A 19,265-nucleotide genomic window follows, 5' to 3' on the forward strand; every position below is an offset into this window, starting at 1 on the left:
TTATAATTTGTCACAGATGAGTTCATGGTGATGAAAGCTGATCTAATATGCTGCAAAAACTCAAAGCAGCAAAACACTGTTGTTATTTTAATGCCCTAAACACTGTGGGGGGAAGTTAAGAGTAAACTAACACCCTAAACTACCTGATTTGATTAATCTTCACCTTTAGTAATACTGTTAAAATTTCCTTTAAATACAGATGTGAAGGTATGAAACTAAAAACTCAGTTTCTGTTTCTTGACCTGCATTTTACAGCTGTATTGGGAAATATAATACTGATTTGGGAAGCTTTACCAAAGATCTGCTCACGAAGTGCAGTTGTGCATTTGCCAGGCACTTTTCTGGTTTGCCTAAGTGCTACCCTGTAGTACAGAATGAAGGTTCCTCTCCAGGGCATGGTTTGCCTAAAATTTCTAGGAGCTGAACAGGCCAGATCAGAGAGGAACTATCTGCCACATTTGTATGAGACATCCCTACAATGTGTTGAAACTGTTCGTCATCAAATAGTGTACAAACCTGAAAACACTCCAGATTGCAAATTCTATTTAAGAGGAGAAAGCACCTTGCTTTCATTTGATGCTTGTAGTTAAATTCCTGAAAAAAATAATTACTGTGATAACTTAATTAAGCATACAAATCTCAAAAAAGTAAATGAGAAACCCCAGTAAAATAGGAATACATTGGATGTTGTATTTTAATGTGATTTTTACTTTCATATCAGTGTGCAATGCAGGGATGGATTGATTACACACTTAACTAACTCCTTGAGGAGGTGATGTGAGAAAATCAGGTCCACCTAAATTTGTTTAATGCATAAAGATGATGGTGGAAAATTTAGCACATTAAAAGCGAAGGGCCACAGGTATACATGTGTTCCCCATCCTGAACCAAAACTAATACAGTTATGTAAAGTTTAAAAATAAAATAAAATTTAAAAAAAAAAAAAAAAGCGAAGGGCCAAAATTAGTGTATTGACATAAATCAGAAATTAACAGGTACTTGGTGAGAAATATGTTTCTGTGTTTGTGTATTTCAATGTAAACATAGGAGTTTAAATAAGTTTTGCAAAAACATTTACCAAAAAAAAATTGAGCTGTACCAAGAACTAATGGCATCAATTTCATTCAAGAAACATGAGTATAATGACAGATCTTGCCTAAGTTTTGTCTGTCTTAAATTTAATTTTTTTGTTTCTCCTCATTTCCTGGCAAACTCACAGTTTAACATTTAAAATCCAAAGGTTTCCAGGGTATGTAAATAACATAAACTTCGTAAGGATGTATTTAAAAGCAGAACTATTCACATACATACTAGTGTGTCATCCTTTGACTCTGCATATCCACTTGCTACGTGAATAGTTTTTATAGGTGATCAAGAAAACATATTTTATGAAGTTCCCTGAAAAAGATGCTAATGTGAGAAAATTTTTTTTTTACACCCATACAATCTATTATGGAACAAACCTGAAAATAATTAGTTCTAAAAATAAGGCCCAGTATCAGTATGTTTGAATTAAAGTGTGGCGAAATCAAGTGTGATGGCTAAACCGTCGAGTTTTATAAGAGGTATCTGTTGTCACTCACAAAATCTGTATGTGAATGTAATAACTTAGTCATTGAAACTCATGTGAAGAAGGCAGAAAAGCTGGAGTTTTACTTCATTCACACTCAGATGGGAAATTTGTCATTAGGATTTTTAGTAAACTGTAAAAATGAATAATGTAAAATCTGCAGAGAGATTTCTTTTGTCACAGTTCAGATGTATTGAATCTACTGCTAACATACTTTGAGGACAGAAAGAGAACTATGTCAGTCTTTGTATGCCCAGAATAGTGCTTGCAAAGCTTTAAAAAAGAAAAAAAAAAAAAAAAAGAGCTTAAACAGTTATCTGCAGTCAGATGCTTTTAAAACTTAAAGGCTACATAATTTAAAAGAACTAAAGGCCAGGGAAGCCTGGAGTGCTGCAGTCCATGGGGTGGCAAAGAGTAGGACATGACTGACTGACTGAACAACAACAACATAATCTAAAATAACAGGATAGACTTTTACCACAAACTTCTCTTGGAAGCATCTCTTTTTAGGGTGAGGACAATATCCTACACAAATAACAACCACCTTCAAACAGGATTGGCTTATTGTGATCTACTTGGCTCACTGTTGTACACGTTTTATAAGTGTGTCGAGGTTTTGTTGTTAAGAGTTGAAAATAAAGCTGAAATGATAGGAAATACAGTTACATAAAATAAGTACAATTTTAACTTTGACTATTTATTAATATTAGATATTACTGTACTCTAACAACCAGTAGAAGTTTAAAAGAAAAGATACCATTAGTTGCCCAAACAAGCCCCCCCAAACTTTCTGAGGTGGGGGAATTTTTTACGATGAGCTTCAATACTGAATTGTTCCCTTTCTGGAATCCACGTGATCTGAAACAAATACACCAGGAATTGTCTTCTCACTTTCATTTCTCCCTGGATCACCACAATATTCAGATGATTTCATCTACTTGCTTTGAACACAGGTAGTCCTAGTAATAAGTTGAGTAGGATTGTTTCACTACATTAGAAACACCCTAATACTATAGTATCTTATTGGCCATACACAACATGATTGCTTTAACATAAGAACTTCTCTATTCTGTCTTGTCCTTTAGCACCAAAGTGTATTTGTAAATGTTAGATGTAACGGTGGCATTTCATTCAAGAACTAGCAACAGTCTTTGAGGAAATCTCTAAACGATAAAAATCATACCAACAGAAATCCTTATTCTAATTGCCTGGACCCTTAATACTTTAACATTTACAAGCATGGTCATATTGAATCCTTCAGTCAGTTCAGTTCAGTCGCTCAGTCGTGTCCAACTCTTCGCAGCCCCATGGACTGCTGCACAAAAACACAAAAGGTATAGGGATCATTTGTCCCTTTCTATGAATGACGCAACTGAGGACAAAAGAGGTAACGATGCCTGCTCAAAATGACACCAGATAGTAAATAGCTAACAGGTCCAGGGTTTAGTATAATGTTTCCAGTGTCATACAAAGTGGGTGGTTTTATTTTTTAACACTAAGAATAATAAAAACAAGTGAATGAAAACAGTGGACTGTGAGCGCCCACACTGAGTGGAAGGGTTAGCAGAACGGAACATTTAAGGATACTTTTCTAAACTTCAGAGAACAGTAAATACATCACAATGACACATGCATGTCGTTCTTTTAGTCTTGCCTTGCTCTGTTTTTCACATGTGCCTTTGAATAGCTGTCTTTGTAAAATTTCCAAGACTGTATTAGAAGCAATTCAATAGAAAATGCACATACAGGATAACAAAAACAATCAGCTATTTAATTTGACAAAAATTCCTTGAGAAGATTTCCATTAAGTTATACACGTTAGGTAAAAATGTTTTATGAAATATAAAGTCTCCTTTTTCTCTAAACTATTAAATAGTTAAGTCCCTAAAGGATAGAGTATAAAAAATTCTATAACAATATTCTAAACCTAAAAATATATACTCAGATATATACACTCGTAAAAAAAATATTTATTTCCCTCTCTTATTCACTTTTATGAAGCACACACACAGGGAGAGATTCAAATGTACATCCTTAAACTGTCTCATTTAATTGCAAATCTTAAAGTTGCACACATGAAAACTTTGTATATTCATTTCACCCACTTGGAATAAGCATTTCTGGGCCTAAGCATCGTGGTCATTTTCTTTAAAAAGAAACTAAAAATCCCACCCTAAAAAAGTACACTCCCCTCCCCATTCTAATTCCCCTTTCTTCATGCTAGTACAGCTCACAAGCCAACTATCCCTCCCTTCCCCCTTTCCTGCCTGTAAAATCCAAGTTAGACAAACACTGTGTGGCTGAAATGACATATTTGAATGGAATTCAGACCCACCAGTTCCTGTTTATGTTTCTGATTTGAGAATGTTGTCTTCTCCGTTCACTATACATTATGAACACTGCACGGCCATAAATAGTGTCAGGTTACATGCAGGCAGGACCAATGAGCATTAATCATTACTTCCAGTCAACTGGCAAAAGCAGCAGCTGATGGAACACTACACCCTTCAGCTCTGTATAAATGGACATTCCAGAGAGTCAGAGTGCGTATGTGTGTGTGTGTCTGTATGTTTTTCCTTTCAGTCTCCATTTTATGAATGAAACTCCAGGCTCTATAGAGTCCATTCATGTCGGAGAAATGCTTACAGGGCTCTGCCTCGAGGGATCAATCAGTCATGGGTAAAACTGATATGATTGGTTTAAAACAGCCTTCAGCCTTCCATTACTGACTTAAAATGCAGTCCCTGTCCATTTGACCTGTGTTAATGCATAAAGAGTAAATCCAGACCATGGTCTCAATTCTCAAATCAAATCACTAGCCAATGCCACTTACTGTAACTGTAGATTTAGAGCATATTGAAGTATTTCTTAGAAAAACTCACAGAGTGGACCAAATCTTGGAGAGATTTGCTATTTTCACTCAGAACTGAAATAGGAAAACTCATGTGAGATCTGATAAGCAAAAAAAGGCAATGTCAAGTTGTGAGGCCAATCCATGACCTCTCTTATAATAACAAGATCAATTAGGAAGACATCACCATCACTTTTCACATTTGAAGCACCTAAAAATCAGAGATTATGTGACCTACTAATCCACAAATTACTGGCTGAATAAAAGAAAATTATCTTTGGATGTCAGGGAAACAGGTAAGATGTTACCATTTTCTGAACAATCCAATAACTCATTCCTTTAAATTCCCAAGTGATTTTCCAATTCTTCGAGTGACAGTTTTAATGTTAAGAGGGAAAAAAAATCAGTTGCCTTGTTTCAGGAGAAAATGTGACCATAAGCAAACGATGCTCTGTCATGGAGTAGGGCCAACGCTTGGCCTTTGGGAGTGTTAAATATCAGGTACAAAAAGCCAAAGTTCATGGAACCATAATCATCACTACACTGGAAATTACTAAAGATGGTAATACTTAAAAATATCTAGAGTTTTTAGGAGGGAAAAAAGCTATTTATGAGCAATTATGGGAACAATTTGTAAAGACTCAGTCCTCTACCAAATACTGTCAAAACATATCATGGGTTTTATCAGCCATCTGTAACTTGGTCCTTGACCCTGAAGGGAAGAAAATACTTCTTTCTTCCAGTGACCTGAAGCCATTTTGCGAACTGGTTGCAGTCAACAATCCCTGGATAGATCTTTAACTGATTTCTCAAGGAATCTTCACTATGCTTACAGAAGAAGGAATGAGAAGAAACACGAAAAATGCATGGTCTTTGGTTTTAAATGTGTGCAAGATTTGCTAATATGATGTTATAATAATTTAATATTTATCTCCTAATTTCTAATATCTGCCAAATAAAATGATAGTAAATAAATAAAGTTACCAGCATATTTAACTTTGAACTAAAATTAGAATACTTGACATAGCCAGGAGAGATGATAAGGAAACCTACAACATGTCATCCACAGAAAATACAGAACAGAACAAGACTGCTGAAGAGTCAATATATATTCAATTACTAATTCCTGAATAATATTCTTTTTTCAAGGCTTAAAAAAAACTTCAGTATCTAGAACTAGTTTCCATGGTGGTTCAAAGATAGGTAAGTAAAAATGATGAAGTAAAGCTGAATATTTACAAACGTCATATTTCGTATTTTTAAAAATTAGAATTATAATTATCTGTCTTGAGGCCTTCCATTTTGGAAATGACAAAGCTTTATGGCAGACCTGAAAGTGTAAAATAAGTATCAGGAGCTGCTGCTAAGTCGCTTCAGTCGTGTCTGTGCGACCCCATAGACGGCAGCCCACCAGGCTCCCCCGTCCCTGGGATTCTCCAGGCAAGAACACTGGAGTGGGTTGCCATTTCCTTCTCCAATGCATGAAAGTGAAAAGTAAAAGTGAAGTCACTCAGTCGTGTCCGACTCTTAGCGACCCCATGGACTGCAGCCTACCAGGCTCCTCCATCCATGGGATTTTCCAGGCAAGACTACTGGAGTGGGGTGCATCGCCGTCTCCGAGTATCAGGAGCCCTTACTTCTATTCTCACTGTTCCATCTAAATCTAATTAGCATTTTCAACAGTTTTCTTTTGCCTTCACTCCACTCCTTGTTATTTCTTGAATAATATTTTTGGTTGTTTACTTACGTATGGATCAACTGTTCATTAAGCATGTAAGAATATTTATCATAAAACATATATGAGGCCAATTTCCCTCAAATACATATCTCCTCTTATAAAGTAAATAATCAGGAATCATTAAAATAAAAAAAGATATCCTGATGACAGAATTCCTGAGATATTACTACAGTAGTAGTAGTATAGTAGTAGTAACAATCATAATAGTAATAATTTAGAAATCAACTACTGAGTAAATTTAGCCTTCTGAATTGTCTATTTTTAATTTTGAGCAAGTTGAACCAGTTGATGAGGCCCTGACAAATCATCTTCAACCCAAAATAAAGCACTATTTACTCATATTTCTATGTGGCTGCAGAAAATAATTACCTTTTTCTTGCTCTACTAGCTATTGATTTCATCCCATAAATTTAAAATCATATTCTAAATTTTACAAGAAAAACTCCAAGAATGCTCACTAAGAGCAGTGTTAGGAATTACTTCACTATTTTCTTTGCTATTTAAGATGAGTACCCATCAACACAGCAAAACATAGAATAACATTTACAACATAAAAATTTTCTCTCACCATTTCAGAAACCCAAGACTATTTAACTCTGATGACTGCAGTACCAGCTTGGGCCTATGTGACTACCAGATATATTTGTCAGTTCTAACAGTTGAAAGTTAAACACATTTCTAGTTTTTAACATATTTAACATGAGCTAAGTATTTTGCATTTATTTGATCATTTCTCTGCCTACATATAATTTTTATACATGCTAAGAACAGATAATTATTCTCTAAATTTGAAGGTTTGTCTACTGGCCTTCAATAAAGTCCTTAGATGATGAAGAAGTATATGGAGAACGTAGAAAGGGTTGCTTGGATTTAAAATTGGAAGTGAGAAAAGGCCCATCTTATTTTTCCAAATGTAAGCTTTCTTTACATATTTCAGTTCTTCATAAGTTTTCTACTAAAAAATAGATTGAGCTGACACCAGTTTGAAAATGATGCTTGTATTTTAAGCCATCAAGTGATCAAGTGTTTTTAACAGAGTGAAGTGCAATAAGAAAGAACACTCAGACAAATTCAAAGTTTACATAATCAAAGAATTTTAGAGCTGGCTATGATGTGTTCTTTGGAAGAAATGATGCTAAAGCTGAAACTCCAATACTTGGCCACCTCCTGCGAAGAGTTGACTCATTGGAAAAGACTGATGCTGGGAGGGATTGGGGGCAGGAGGAGAAGGGGACGACAGAGGCTGAGATGGCTGGATGGCATCACCGACTCGATGGACCTGAGTTTGGGTGAACTCCGGGAGTTGGTGATGGACAGGGAGGCCTGGTGTGCTGCAATTCATCGGGTCGCAGAGTCAGACATGACTGAGCGACTGAACTGATGACACTGATTTGTTACTTTTCCTTCTAATTATCATTCATCCTTTTTCAGAACTATTAGGAAAAGTCACTTATCTGACAATCTCAAATTTTGATAATGTTTATGGTGCATAATGGCAACCCACTCCAGTGTTCTTGCCTGGAGAATCCTAGGGACGGGGGAGCCTGGTTGGCTGCTGTCTATGGGGTTGCACAGAGTCAGACACGCTGAAGCGACTTAGCAGCATGGTGCATTTTTAAAAAGGAGACAGAACACATTTTAATCCAAAATATCATTTGAGGTTTTATATTTTCCTGTCTTACAACAGTGAGTACCTAACAATCAGAATAAAATTTGAGTACTATCTAACATGAAATGAATACCTTCAAATTAGAAAAAGCATACCTTAGGTTTTAATGCAAATGCTTTCATTGCCCTGCATCATGTAGAGCTTTTCAAAATCATATGCAAATATTCAGGCTAAAATTAGAGAAAAGAATAAATAATACATCTAACAAATTATGAATTAAAAACTTTACTTTGGACAATTATATAGAAAGACTGTAAACTGTACACTAAGAATAAGTTCTAGTTTTGGCTGCTTCACAGGAGAACTGTGCAAGTGATGGTAGTTAACGTGAATGAGACTTGGACATTTTATCTCTACAGTGGAGTGTAAAGAAGGAATTTCAATGAGGTGATCCCCAAGAGCTTTCATGAGCTTAAAGACTTATGATTCTATGAAACAACTATTTGTGTCAATTTCCCAATTGAAAATAATGCCGCATTTGCCAACACATACATATGACATGCCTCCAAACTGAAAGAAGGACTCATCAGTACCAGAAGGAATGACCCTAAAAAACACAATGACCTTAAAAAACAATTACAAAATACAGAAACCTTTTCTTTAGAAAACATGATTCCAGCTTTCTCCCCTACCCTCTACAACTACTTCCTTCCCTCCTAAAGCTACAAGCATGTACTTTCCCCCATTTTCTTATTTCAGAAACACTTCTTCCTGTCTCTGAAAGTTCTTTCCCTTCTTCATTCCCAGCTTCTGGCTAAAACTGCTCCAGCACATGGTGGGGAGGCAGCTTTTCAAATTAATTAAAGTAACAGAATAGGCCCGGAGTGTTAAAAACACTTTATTAATGTATCACCTCTTCAATCAACTACTGGGTTAAGATTTTTAGTCACCACGCCCAAATGCAAGTAACATAGCAGCATTAAATAATGGGGCTTCAAGCACAGCGCAGGGATGAACCTGAAACCTACCAGGTATCATACTCATTCTCCTCCCTCTCTAAGGCAGCCCTGGAAACAAAGGAATACAAAGCCAGGTTTGCAACAAATGAGACTATGTCCTTCTTTATTTAGTGTTCTTTTTACTTATAGGACTGATATGATTAACTTGGACACTTCTCTTTTTCAACTCTAAATTGGTTGATACTTGACAATTTAATACTCTGTCTGATTAGAAAAGCTGTACTAAGCATAATTAAAAGACAAAGCACTTTATAGACAAAGTAGATACTGACTATAATATCACTGCCTATATAGTGCTACAGTGTTTCTATACTGGGTCTTATTTTTGCCTGAGCCACACTTGACGTGTATAATTTTTTTATGTAATAGTCTCATTTCATTAAATATTATTAAAAGTCTGGCTTCTAATGACTGCATAATATTTGCTATTGAGAGCCATAACTTACATTACCAATTACTCTATGATATACCTCCACCACTAAATATTCATCATGTGTCTCCCCTTCCATAAGATAATTTTCTGACAGTGAAAATAGCTGATCAAAGTGTATGAACATTTTGTGCTGATATTTTCTTGAGTTAAACTTTAGTTTCATGTGTTCACCACCCTCCTAAAAATACTACCCTTAGCTATCCAAAACCAAAACAAAAGACCAGTCAATGAACACATAAATTCTAACAAAATATGTTGTTGCAAATATCTAAAATATTTACCTCATTGGGCATTCAGAATCTGCAAAACCTCATCTGCGAGTATGAAAACGGGAAAACAGCCACAATTTTATTTAAATAGAGCACTGTATCCATATGAAGCACAGTGCTTACTCAATTCTTTTGAACTCAGCCACAGGGGCAAAAAAAGAAGAAATCAGATTGGATTCAGTAAAACCCAACCAACCAACAAAAAGCCTGTGTCCCTGCTTTGTGCAGCGATATCAGGCTAGAGAAACAGAGAAGGAAAACAACAATAATAGATAATTACATCTATTATTGTACTGGACTGTTGAGAACTTAATATTATAATCATGATCATATTGTACTGGTTCATCAAATTGGCCCTAAATAGCAATTGTTTTCTATCTTTTCAGAGTCCTCTGATGTAAGTTTTTTTCCCTTTCTCTTCATAAAAAGTTCTACTCTACTAACATAATATTTTGTAATTTTTAGCTTAAATACTCAGCAGTTGAAATTGCATTCCTGTAATTATAATTATGACTAATAGACCTTCCATTTCCCATGTCATAATTAATGTCAGGCTTTATTAGAGCATAATCATGTTGCCTTTTCACTTACAAAGCTTCTTTTATTTTCACAACATTTATGTTATATTGAATTAAGCAATGAAGAGTTCTAGAGGCCTTCTTAAAGGACAATCTGTGGATCATAGATGCTGAATAAAAGGATTATGAAATGTTTCTCGCATTGTCTTTAGATTACATAGAGTATTTTCTAATGTGCTATTTGTTCCACATCAGTAAGTGAACTAAGCACTCAATAATTCAGGGATAAATACATTATATTTTCTAAAAAAAGATTAATAAATTGCCAGCGAGGATGAAAGAACTAAAGACAATAAAACAAAATATCTGGAGATCATACTCGTGACAGCAATGAAGGACATATGCAGATGTGTCAACCTAATTGCAGCAAGTGGGTGGTCAGTATAGCACATTCTGAAAGGCACAGGTTAATTTTTCATCAGCCCTGGTTACAGTTACTACAGTCCTTCAGACCACATCCGTTCAGAAGATGTAACTTTACTACTGAACTATTTATTTTACTATTTATTCAAGCAAAACTGAACTGTATCTTATTGGCAATATTGAAATTAGAATTCAAAGGTACTGTCCAACTTTAACAACTTGAAATATAATTTAGAGGAGAGAAAGTAACATACATTAACAACTTCTTAAATATTAAACAAATATTCCAGAAGTCATTTGCAAGGTATATGGTAACTTACAAAAAAAGATGCCCTACGTACCTTTAAAACAGGATACGCACTCTTTATGGACTGAATGATCAAGTTCCCTAAAATTTATTGTGAAGCCTTAATGCTTAACATGACGGTATTTGGAGAGGAGAGCTTGGAGAGGTAATTAGAATAAGACCAGGCCATGAGGGTGGGGCCCTCATGGTGGAATTAGTATCTTTAAAGGAAGAGAAAGAGAGAGGAGAGCTCTGTCTTTCTCTGTTACTTGATGACACCGTGAGTAAGTAGCAATCTGCAAGCCAGGAAGAGAAGACTCATCAGGAAATGAATCTGCTGGCAGTTTTGATCTTGGACTTTCCAGCCTATAGAACTGTGAGAGTTAAATGTCTGCTGTTTAAGCTTTCCAATTGATGGTATCTGATGATAGCAGGCTGAGCTAAAGCATGGACTATCCTTTTTTGGTTATAAGTAACTGAATCTGTGCCTCTGAGGGCCAGACAGCAACTGACTTAGAACTCTATATTACATATGGCCCAAAACTAAAGCAATTAAACCTCATAGTATCAGTTCTTCTTTTTTTTTTTTTTCCCCTCATTGGATTACTTAAATCTTTTTATTTGGTTCACATCTTTTTAAGAAAAGTTACACATTCTCAATACCATGTTATATATGATTTTATATATGATATAAATATAAGAAGAATGTTGTATTAATATAAATATATGCATATTTACATATAATAATATAAATAGATGGAAAACCAAAGAATCAAGAAAATGATTCCAATTATAATCTTTCTGAGATATAAAATCATTTCTAGAAAACATGAACAAATTTCTAAAAATGCTATGCCCTGCAGTTCCTTCTGAACCAATTATTTGGGCTAGTTTAAATCATTTACCTGCAAAGTTTCTTGAAATCACAATGAATTCAAAAAACTGTGTAGCAAATTAAAATGAGGTTTGGAGAATCAGGATAACATCAGTTAACAGGATTAGAAATTTACAGAAAAAAATGAACCTTATCTATAATAAAGCCGATGGTAGTACAGGGTTCTTAATTATGCACATAAAGCATGGACAAATATAAAAGGTTCTAAACTATAACCACTATGGTACATTGTAGGTTGGTCTTGAAATTACAGGGTCTGGGACAAGCATTCAAAGAAAGTCCCTCACGTCATATGTTTAAATGTTTAGAACTATATGGGGATTTCCCTGGTGGTCCAATGGTTAAGACTTTGCCTTTCAGTGCAAGGGGTGCAGGTTTGATCCCTGGTTGGGAAACTAAGATTCCAGATGCCTGGCAGCCAAGAAACCAAAACATGAAACAAAAGCAATCTTGTAACAAATTCAATAGAGATTTTTAAAATGGTCCATACCAAAAACATCTTTAAAAAAAACTTTTAAAACTATGAATCAAACAAACTTATAAATAAATATGTTCTCTCCTCCTATTTGAAAATGTGATAACATAGCAACTAGGAAGGCCAGGTCAAACCTAGACTTTGGGGAAATTTCTAGAATGAGAACTGAAAGAGAAAATGGTATGGAGCCAGTTTTCAGTTTTCAGACCCCAGCCCACCCCATTTCCTGCCTTACTTCCTATATCCCTCAAGCCCACACTGCTCCATACCACAGGAGCCTCACACACCAAACCTATGGGTACAACCAAGCTCCATCCTCATCCTCTCACAAACAGCTGCCCGTTGGCCACCTCCTTGGACTTAAGAGGTATACACAGGAGCAATGTGTTCTGCCTGGAAAACCAGGCCTGGGATGAACTTGCTCCGGTCCTGGAAGTAGATTCAGGGCTGACTGGGCAGGGAAGGCATGGGTCCTGGGTAGCTAGTGTACCTTCTAGAAGTAGAGTCCGAGTCTCTCAGCAGAAATTCCTCTAAGTTCTTTGAACTTGTTGTCCAATGAGAAAAGGATGGCCGGAAGGAGGCTCTCAGTAGGGCTCCTTCTTGCTGAGCTTTAAGATCAGTTTATAATAAAATAGGTAACTTTATCCAAGTTAACTTAAGACAAGGAAGCAAGACCAGGAGACAGTTTTCCTTCATCAAGTGGAACTGATAGAAAAACTCAGCAGAGTTATGCCTAGAGAAGCAATTGTTCCTTCATAAAGAATATCCATAACTTTTTTCCACATGAAAGGAAGTCACTTTGCTTTCAAATATTTTTAAGTCTACAACCATCTATTGATCATGCTTACAATAATGTTAGCAATTTTTTTGCCTGGTGCCCTTCTTAGAAGCATTAGCTTTTATTTCATACTATTTTTCAAAATTCCCAAGATTTCTGAAAGGCAGGTGTCTTGATTTTGAAAAATGTATTCATTTTGTAAAACAAATTCATTTTGTTTGAATGTAAGACAATTCATTTCGTAAATGTATTTTGAATGTGATTCATTTTGAATGTATTCAATTCATTTTGTAAAATAAAATGAATACAGATTATGTAATTTTTCTGAGTTCTCAAGGTTGAATATTGGCAAAGTTTTTGGCAACATTAACAATAGACAAAAATGGTCTTTATTTCCAGGTAACCCAATTCTCCACTTTGACATACTTAGCAGGGCCTTTCTGGCTCAGTGAGACAACAGCTAAGCTTTATTATTGCTATTTTTGCTATTCTTTGTCCAATATAGAAGAATTCTTATTCTTGCCTTGGAATCTTGCCATACCAACAAAGAAAAAAATAGTTAATAAGCAATAAGTTAGTACAGAATATTACTTTCTGTAAATATTGTCATTAAATAATGCCACAGGAGCAAATGGGAAAAAAAAGCCCAGAATTTAGAAAAGAACAATCCTGTTACTCTCCTGGCCTGAGATAGGAGAGCTTAATTTTACAAATTGTACTTTTCCTCAAATAGGTTTCATTCCTAGACACTATTTCAGCCATCGACTCATGCCAAAATGGTTTGATAGTCCAACTCTTCACATAAAGAGAAAGATTCAAAGAAGGAATAAATCAGAAAGTTTCAACCAAAAAATGGTCAGGAGCCACCTAACCTGCAGCCAACACTAATGAAAGCAACAAGCAAGTGAAAAGATATCATAAATGTAACTTAAAGCACAGGCCTACCTGAATCGTATGCAAAATCTCTGGGCTCCTGTTTAATCATCAGAGGAGGGGGGAAGCTTTGGCTGGCTGCACCACCAACCATGGTGTTGTGTTCATACACTGGGTCGTGGTACTCCTGCTTAAAGCCTTGAGGTGGGAAGGGGATGTTTGGCTCAGACATCTGCCGTTGGTACATGGGACGTCCTTCCCTTGGCATTGTTGGCAAAGGAGGAAAGGAATTACAGGGTTCAGAAAGTTGGCGGCGAAATCTGGGAAATAAGAGAGCATATTTCAAATAAAAAGGTAACGAGAAATAGCCTTTAAAAATACTGGCACAATTTTTAACTGCTTAGTTAGTGAACATGACACCAGCTGACTGACCCAAAGTGTAAATCTTCAATGAAGATGAGATTTCTCCTTCCTGGGTCAGTAGCAATACGCTTACTAATCATAATACACCTTGTGTTCCTCTTCTAATTAGTTCCATTCAGCACCATTTCAGTGTATTACCAGAAGTTAAAGGTGTGCCTCAAGTAAGGCTAAGGAGAGCAATGTAGCATTTGCAAGAAATACATACCCTGACAGTTAAAATGCCCAGTGAGAAATCAACTTGGTAGCTCACCAAATTTCCTTATGAAGTGAGTTAAAATAATTATAGACAAGGAAAAAAAAGCAAAACAGAGACTCTGGAAAGAATCTGATCTCAAATTGCATCCTCTATCTTTTAATTGTTATCAAGCTAATCAACAAACAAAAAATCAACCAAATAAAAACCTCCTTAATGGTTTTCCATTTCTTATCATCAATTACTGAGGAAAGAAGAAAGGAATGGCTTTCTTTTCAAATGGGTGGGACTCTTACATCTTCAACAATGTCCTAAAGAACACTGTATTCTAATGAGAAATTAAACTGGGCAATATTATAGAGAATGAAATCCAAGCTAGTTTTTAAAGACCACTTCTTTACTGTCAAAACAGCAACACAGAACACACTGGCTTCCGAGAGCTTCAGACAAAATATAAGGTCGATAAAAATAAGCATAAAATATTACAGCAGCCCTCTGAAGATGGAAAGAACATGCATGCATCACATAGCGTTGCAACACGTCATGATGTTAGGTCATGTGGAAGCTCCAAGGCCTTGGCAGAAGGCTGCCGGTGAGTTTCTACACTCCTTCCTTCTTGGTTATCTACTGTACTAACTGGCTCATCACATCATCATTCAGTTCTGCGCATCTCATCCTAATACCATTGACCCACCACAAAGATGTGGATTAATTAAAGATTTAAAAGTGCTCTAAAATGCCCAGGAGTGCTTAAAAATAACCTATCTGACATTCCTATGAGCAAATGTATGCCTATTAATTCCCCTGCACCCTTCTAAAAGCATTCCTGTGACTTTAATTTGGAGAGTTAACATTTAATTTTGGTAACGTTAAATGAAAACAAGGGAAAAGCAAAAGAATGGTGGAGCGATTGCTTTAGCGTTTCTCAGAACACTCCACCCTGTGATTTAACTCTAGCCTCACCAGCTGCCATGAAAAGCACTGAAATTCCAACTACACCTGCAGAAAACCAACTTAGAAACTCAGATATTGCCAAACAGTTAGGCTGACTGGCACTGCATTCATTTCCCTTCTCTTGCTTATTTCATTAGCCAAAAAAAGAAACAGAAATTATCATTAAGAACTGTCAAGGAGTGAATCGGAAAATGGTAACTTGAAGTTAAAATAAGAACTCTTGCTCACTTGGGAAGCCACACAAGGAAGTTAATAATACTTCTGTTAAAAGCTTTGTTTTTTTTTTTTAAAAAAAAGTCAAGCCATTTGTTTGCAGGAGTCAACGTGATTCCAGTTGTTACTCACTGAGGACCATGCATATATCAACACACATATGCTTCCTAAGATAACTACAAGTTTGTGGGGACGTTCTTATGACTGATGGTAAAGAGAAATGGACTCAGAAGCTTCTGGAAGAGAGTGCATGGGTAAGGAGAGCACGCTGATGAACTTTTGGGTATAGAAAAACAGCATCTAAGTGGTGGGAAACAGAGAAAAAGAGACAGGACTCCTGCACAGTGGGTTCAGGGAAAAGTGGCAAAGGGCTGGACCGAGGAGCAGAGAGAGGCAGAGGAGAGGAAGTGGGGTGCAGCCCAGTTGGCCATGAAGTGTTCCCTGAGAGAGGTTGGGTGCTGGGCTGGAGGGGGCTATTTGGGGACAGGATCTGTTCCCAGAGCAAATTTGCCATTTATAACTGAGGGACTGTCATTTGTTGGCGAGAGCTCTCCAAGAAATCCTCCTCAGAAACATACGGCTTCAGAGATTTTCCTGGGATGGGCCAGCTGGTACTGGCCTCCACGCTCCGCGGGGGACACTGGGAAAAGACCTGAGCTTCCCTCTCTTAGTTCCGGGCCGGCTGTTCGCAGTCTCAAATATTTGACTTCAAGTAGAGACGCTCAAATGGATTTGGCTATGGCAGCTCTAGTTAGGTCACCTAAAAACAGCCACACTGCTTGTTTAGCAGTCACCTTCCGTAAGAGAGAACTTCAGAGAGCGCCAACCGTTCCACCTCTAATTCTGACCCTCGTCTGAGGGGTGAGAGGCTTGGTACCAAGAACTCTGGGAAGTCCCCAGAAGTAGACAAAACAAAACTTGCTTTTTTCTGCATCGTCCTCTCTATCCCCCCATCAGTCCTACACAATGTGCATCTGTTTAATGGCCCACCCGGCAATAAGATTTCTTTCATCTGTATTTACAAAACTGTTTACACAGATGCTCATACCATTACACTCTGAGAAAGTCTCAGGTCCACAGGGTGAGAAGAAAAAGATAATGGACAGCGTTTCATAACCAAAGCACCAGAGGACACAGGGATGGAAACCAAGGTAGAAACATTATTACTTGGTTTCATGCTGGAAAGAATGCTTTCATCTTATCCTTTCATATCAGAAGAGTGACTGAAATTGAGATTGAGTCCCATTAAATAATCTATAAAAAGCAGAGCTGAGTATTCCCTTATTTTCAGCCCATCTTTGGGTTTCCTTTGCTGATCTGGAGGATTCCTTTGGCTGAGCTATTTTTATAATGCTGTGTCAGAACCCCTTTGCACAGGCTTATTGTTAAATTTGGGGTTCTCTGGTGTCTCAGAAGGTAAAGAATCTGCCTGCAATGCAGGAGACCTGGGTTCAATCCCTCGGTTGGGAAGATCCCCTGGGAAAGTGAATGGCAACCCACTCCAGTATTCTTGCCTGGAGAATTCCATGGACAGAGGAGCATGGCATGCTGCAGTCTATGGGGTCGCAAACAGTCAGACAGAACTGAGCAACTGAACAACAACATCATACTAATCATGCTCTCAAGATTATGCCTGTTGTATCTGTTTGATAGAAATACTACTATTTCATGGCATGTTACTATACATCTCTTTCCAATTCCACATTCAGGGTTGTCATACTGATAGCTTGGAATCTGCCATGGGGGCAATATTTACATCACAGACTCATCAAATGCTAAAGATCAATGTCTTTTGGGTTTTCTTCCATAGATCCTATTGTTAACCATTTACCAACACACCACTTGTTCTACATAAGTACAGGGTAGAAGGGGAAAAAAAGAAATGCTGTATACAACTGAACTGTGTTTTTAAGTTGTATTATTAAGGCCTCTAAGGGTCCTTCAATATTTTATTTAAACACAAATTTTTAAATCTCTAAGAGTTGAGAATTACCTGACATAGGATATTCTCTATGTTGTGTCTTGCCTTGTTCCTTTCTAAGTAATACTAATTCAGTCTCTATCACTTTAATGTTATATTCTCAGTGTTCAGGGTCATGCATCTACTGACATTAAATATCCATCACTTGCAAAGGAGGAAAGAGAGTTCTGTCATATAAGTTCTCTTCTGGAAAACTATGTACAGCTAAACCAGTCAGTCTAAGGTAAAGAACCTAATTCCATAAGCCATCTACTAAAATTAGTCTCCTAACTTTATTTTTCAAGTACACACATATGCTCATAAAAATGGGATGATCTGATTTAAAGTTTAAGTGAAGCAATTTAATTCAAGCAAAGAGAAAGGGAAATGTTCAAATGTCAGTATATAGATTAATTTTCCATTTTAGCAACCAATTTAAATGTTTATAAAGGAATGTTTACAAATGACCTTCTCCACAAATTATTTATAGCTAAAGACAGAGCAAACTCTAAAAATATTTTGCACAGATGTGCAAAATTAATGTACTCGCCTTGAATTTACTATAGGTCCTAGGAAGTGGTAAAAGGAATTTCTTCCAAGAATGCTAAAAACAGTTTTGCTTTGTTGTTTTTGTTTTTTTTTTAAATGGTACTTGCAGTTACCAAGGGATAAGGGGTAGGGAGGAATAAATTGGGAGATTGGGATTGACATATGCACACTACCATTGATAAAATAGATAACTAATAAGGATATATTTCATAGCACTGGAAACTCTACTCAATACTCTGTAGTGACCTATATGGGAAAAGAATCAAAAAAAGAGTAGATATATGTATAACTGATTCACTTTGCTGTATAGCAGAAACTAACACACACATTGTAAATCAACTATATTCCAATAACCTTTTTTTTTAAGGTACTTGCACTTTACCTGTGATCCATGGGGTAGCTGCTGTCTTGGATGGGCTGCGATGGAGGGAGGTGAGCTGGGAAGGCGCGGTCAGGCTTTGAAGTGTGAGCTGAGTTGGGAGATGCATGGTGCAGGGGGGACACTGGAGTGCTGGATGGTGTTGGGGGGTTGGAGGGCCTCATTCCCACTTGTGGCTTCTGATCATAGGCACTACCCAAGAGACAAGAGAAGAGAGAATGTATGCTTCTTGGGAAAAATTAAAACTCCGTTCCCCCCACCAAAACAGTTCAAGGAAAGAAAACAATATTTCAGGCTAAAGTCCTAAGGAAGCTTAGAATGGTATGGCTTTTGGTTTTTGCAATTCCAAAACATGTAATCATCAAAACAGCCACACACTTAAAACAGAAAATAGGATAATGTATCACTTGGAAACAGCATAAATATAAACCATCTATTTTTAATACATATACAAACAACATAACATAAGGAAAATCTCTGTCAGCAAAAGCAGTAACATTATTTCCATCTATTCTTCGTTGTTTTTTTTTTTGGCCACACTGTGAGACATGCAGGATCCTAGGAAGGATCGAACTTATGCTCCCTGCATTGCAAGTGTGGAGTTTTAACCACTGAACTACCAAGGAAGTCCCCATTACCCTCTGTTCTTGATATGTCTCCTTAAGCAAGTTTCATAGATCTTTTCTAGATCATTAAATATTTCTGATATTATAATCCTTCTACATTACAGAAGACTTTAGAATAAGAAGTCGTATCAGTTTAACGAGATGCAGATCATACCTGACTCACCTTTATTTGCTGTAGAATTCTAAGAAGCCGATGCTTTTGCCTTATTTTCATTCTTTTAGTGTAAAATA

General features: G+C 36.7%; 1 protein-coding gene across 5 annotated transcripts in view; it reads right to left on the minus strand.

The window, feature by feature from the left end:
- ETV1 (ETS variant transcription factor 1) overlaps positions 1 to 19,265 on the minus strand; it is a 98,534-nt gene that overhangs the window by 23,424 nt on the left and 55,845 nt on the right. For 2 of the 5 annotated variants that reach the window (XM_055589887.1, XM_055589885.1), the window contains 2 exons: positions 18,412 to 18,600; positions 13,810 to 14,057 (listed from right to left, as the gene is read on the minus strand). In XM_055589887.1, the coding sequence (XP_055445862.1) occupies positions 13,810 to 14,057; positions 18,412 to 18,600 (437 nt within the window). Of the gene's footprint in view, positions 1 to 3,905; positions 3,976 to 7,923; positions 7,952 to 10,771; positions 10,839 to 13,809; positions 14,058 to 18,411; positions 18,601 to 19,265 lie in introns of those variants that run through there. The other 3 variants (XM_055589888.1, XM_055589890.1, XM_055589889.1) reach the window with 3 other exon arrangements.

The sequence above is a fragment of the Bubalus kerabau genome, chromosome 8, assembly GCF_029407905.1.
Source record: "Bubalus kerabau isolate K-KA32 ecotype Philippines breed swamp buffalo chromosome 8, PCC_UOA_SB_1v2, whole genome shotgun sequence".
Lineage (NCBI taxonomy): Eukaryota > Metazoa > Chordata > Mammalia > Artiodactyla > Bovidae > Bubalus > Bubalus kerabau.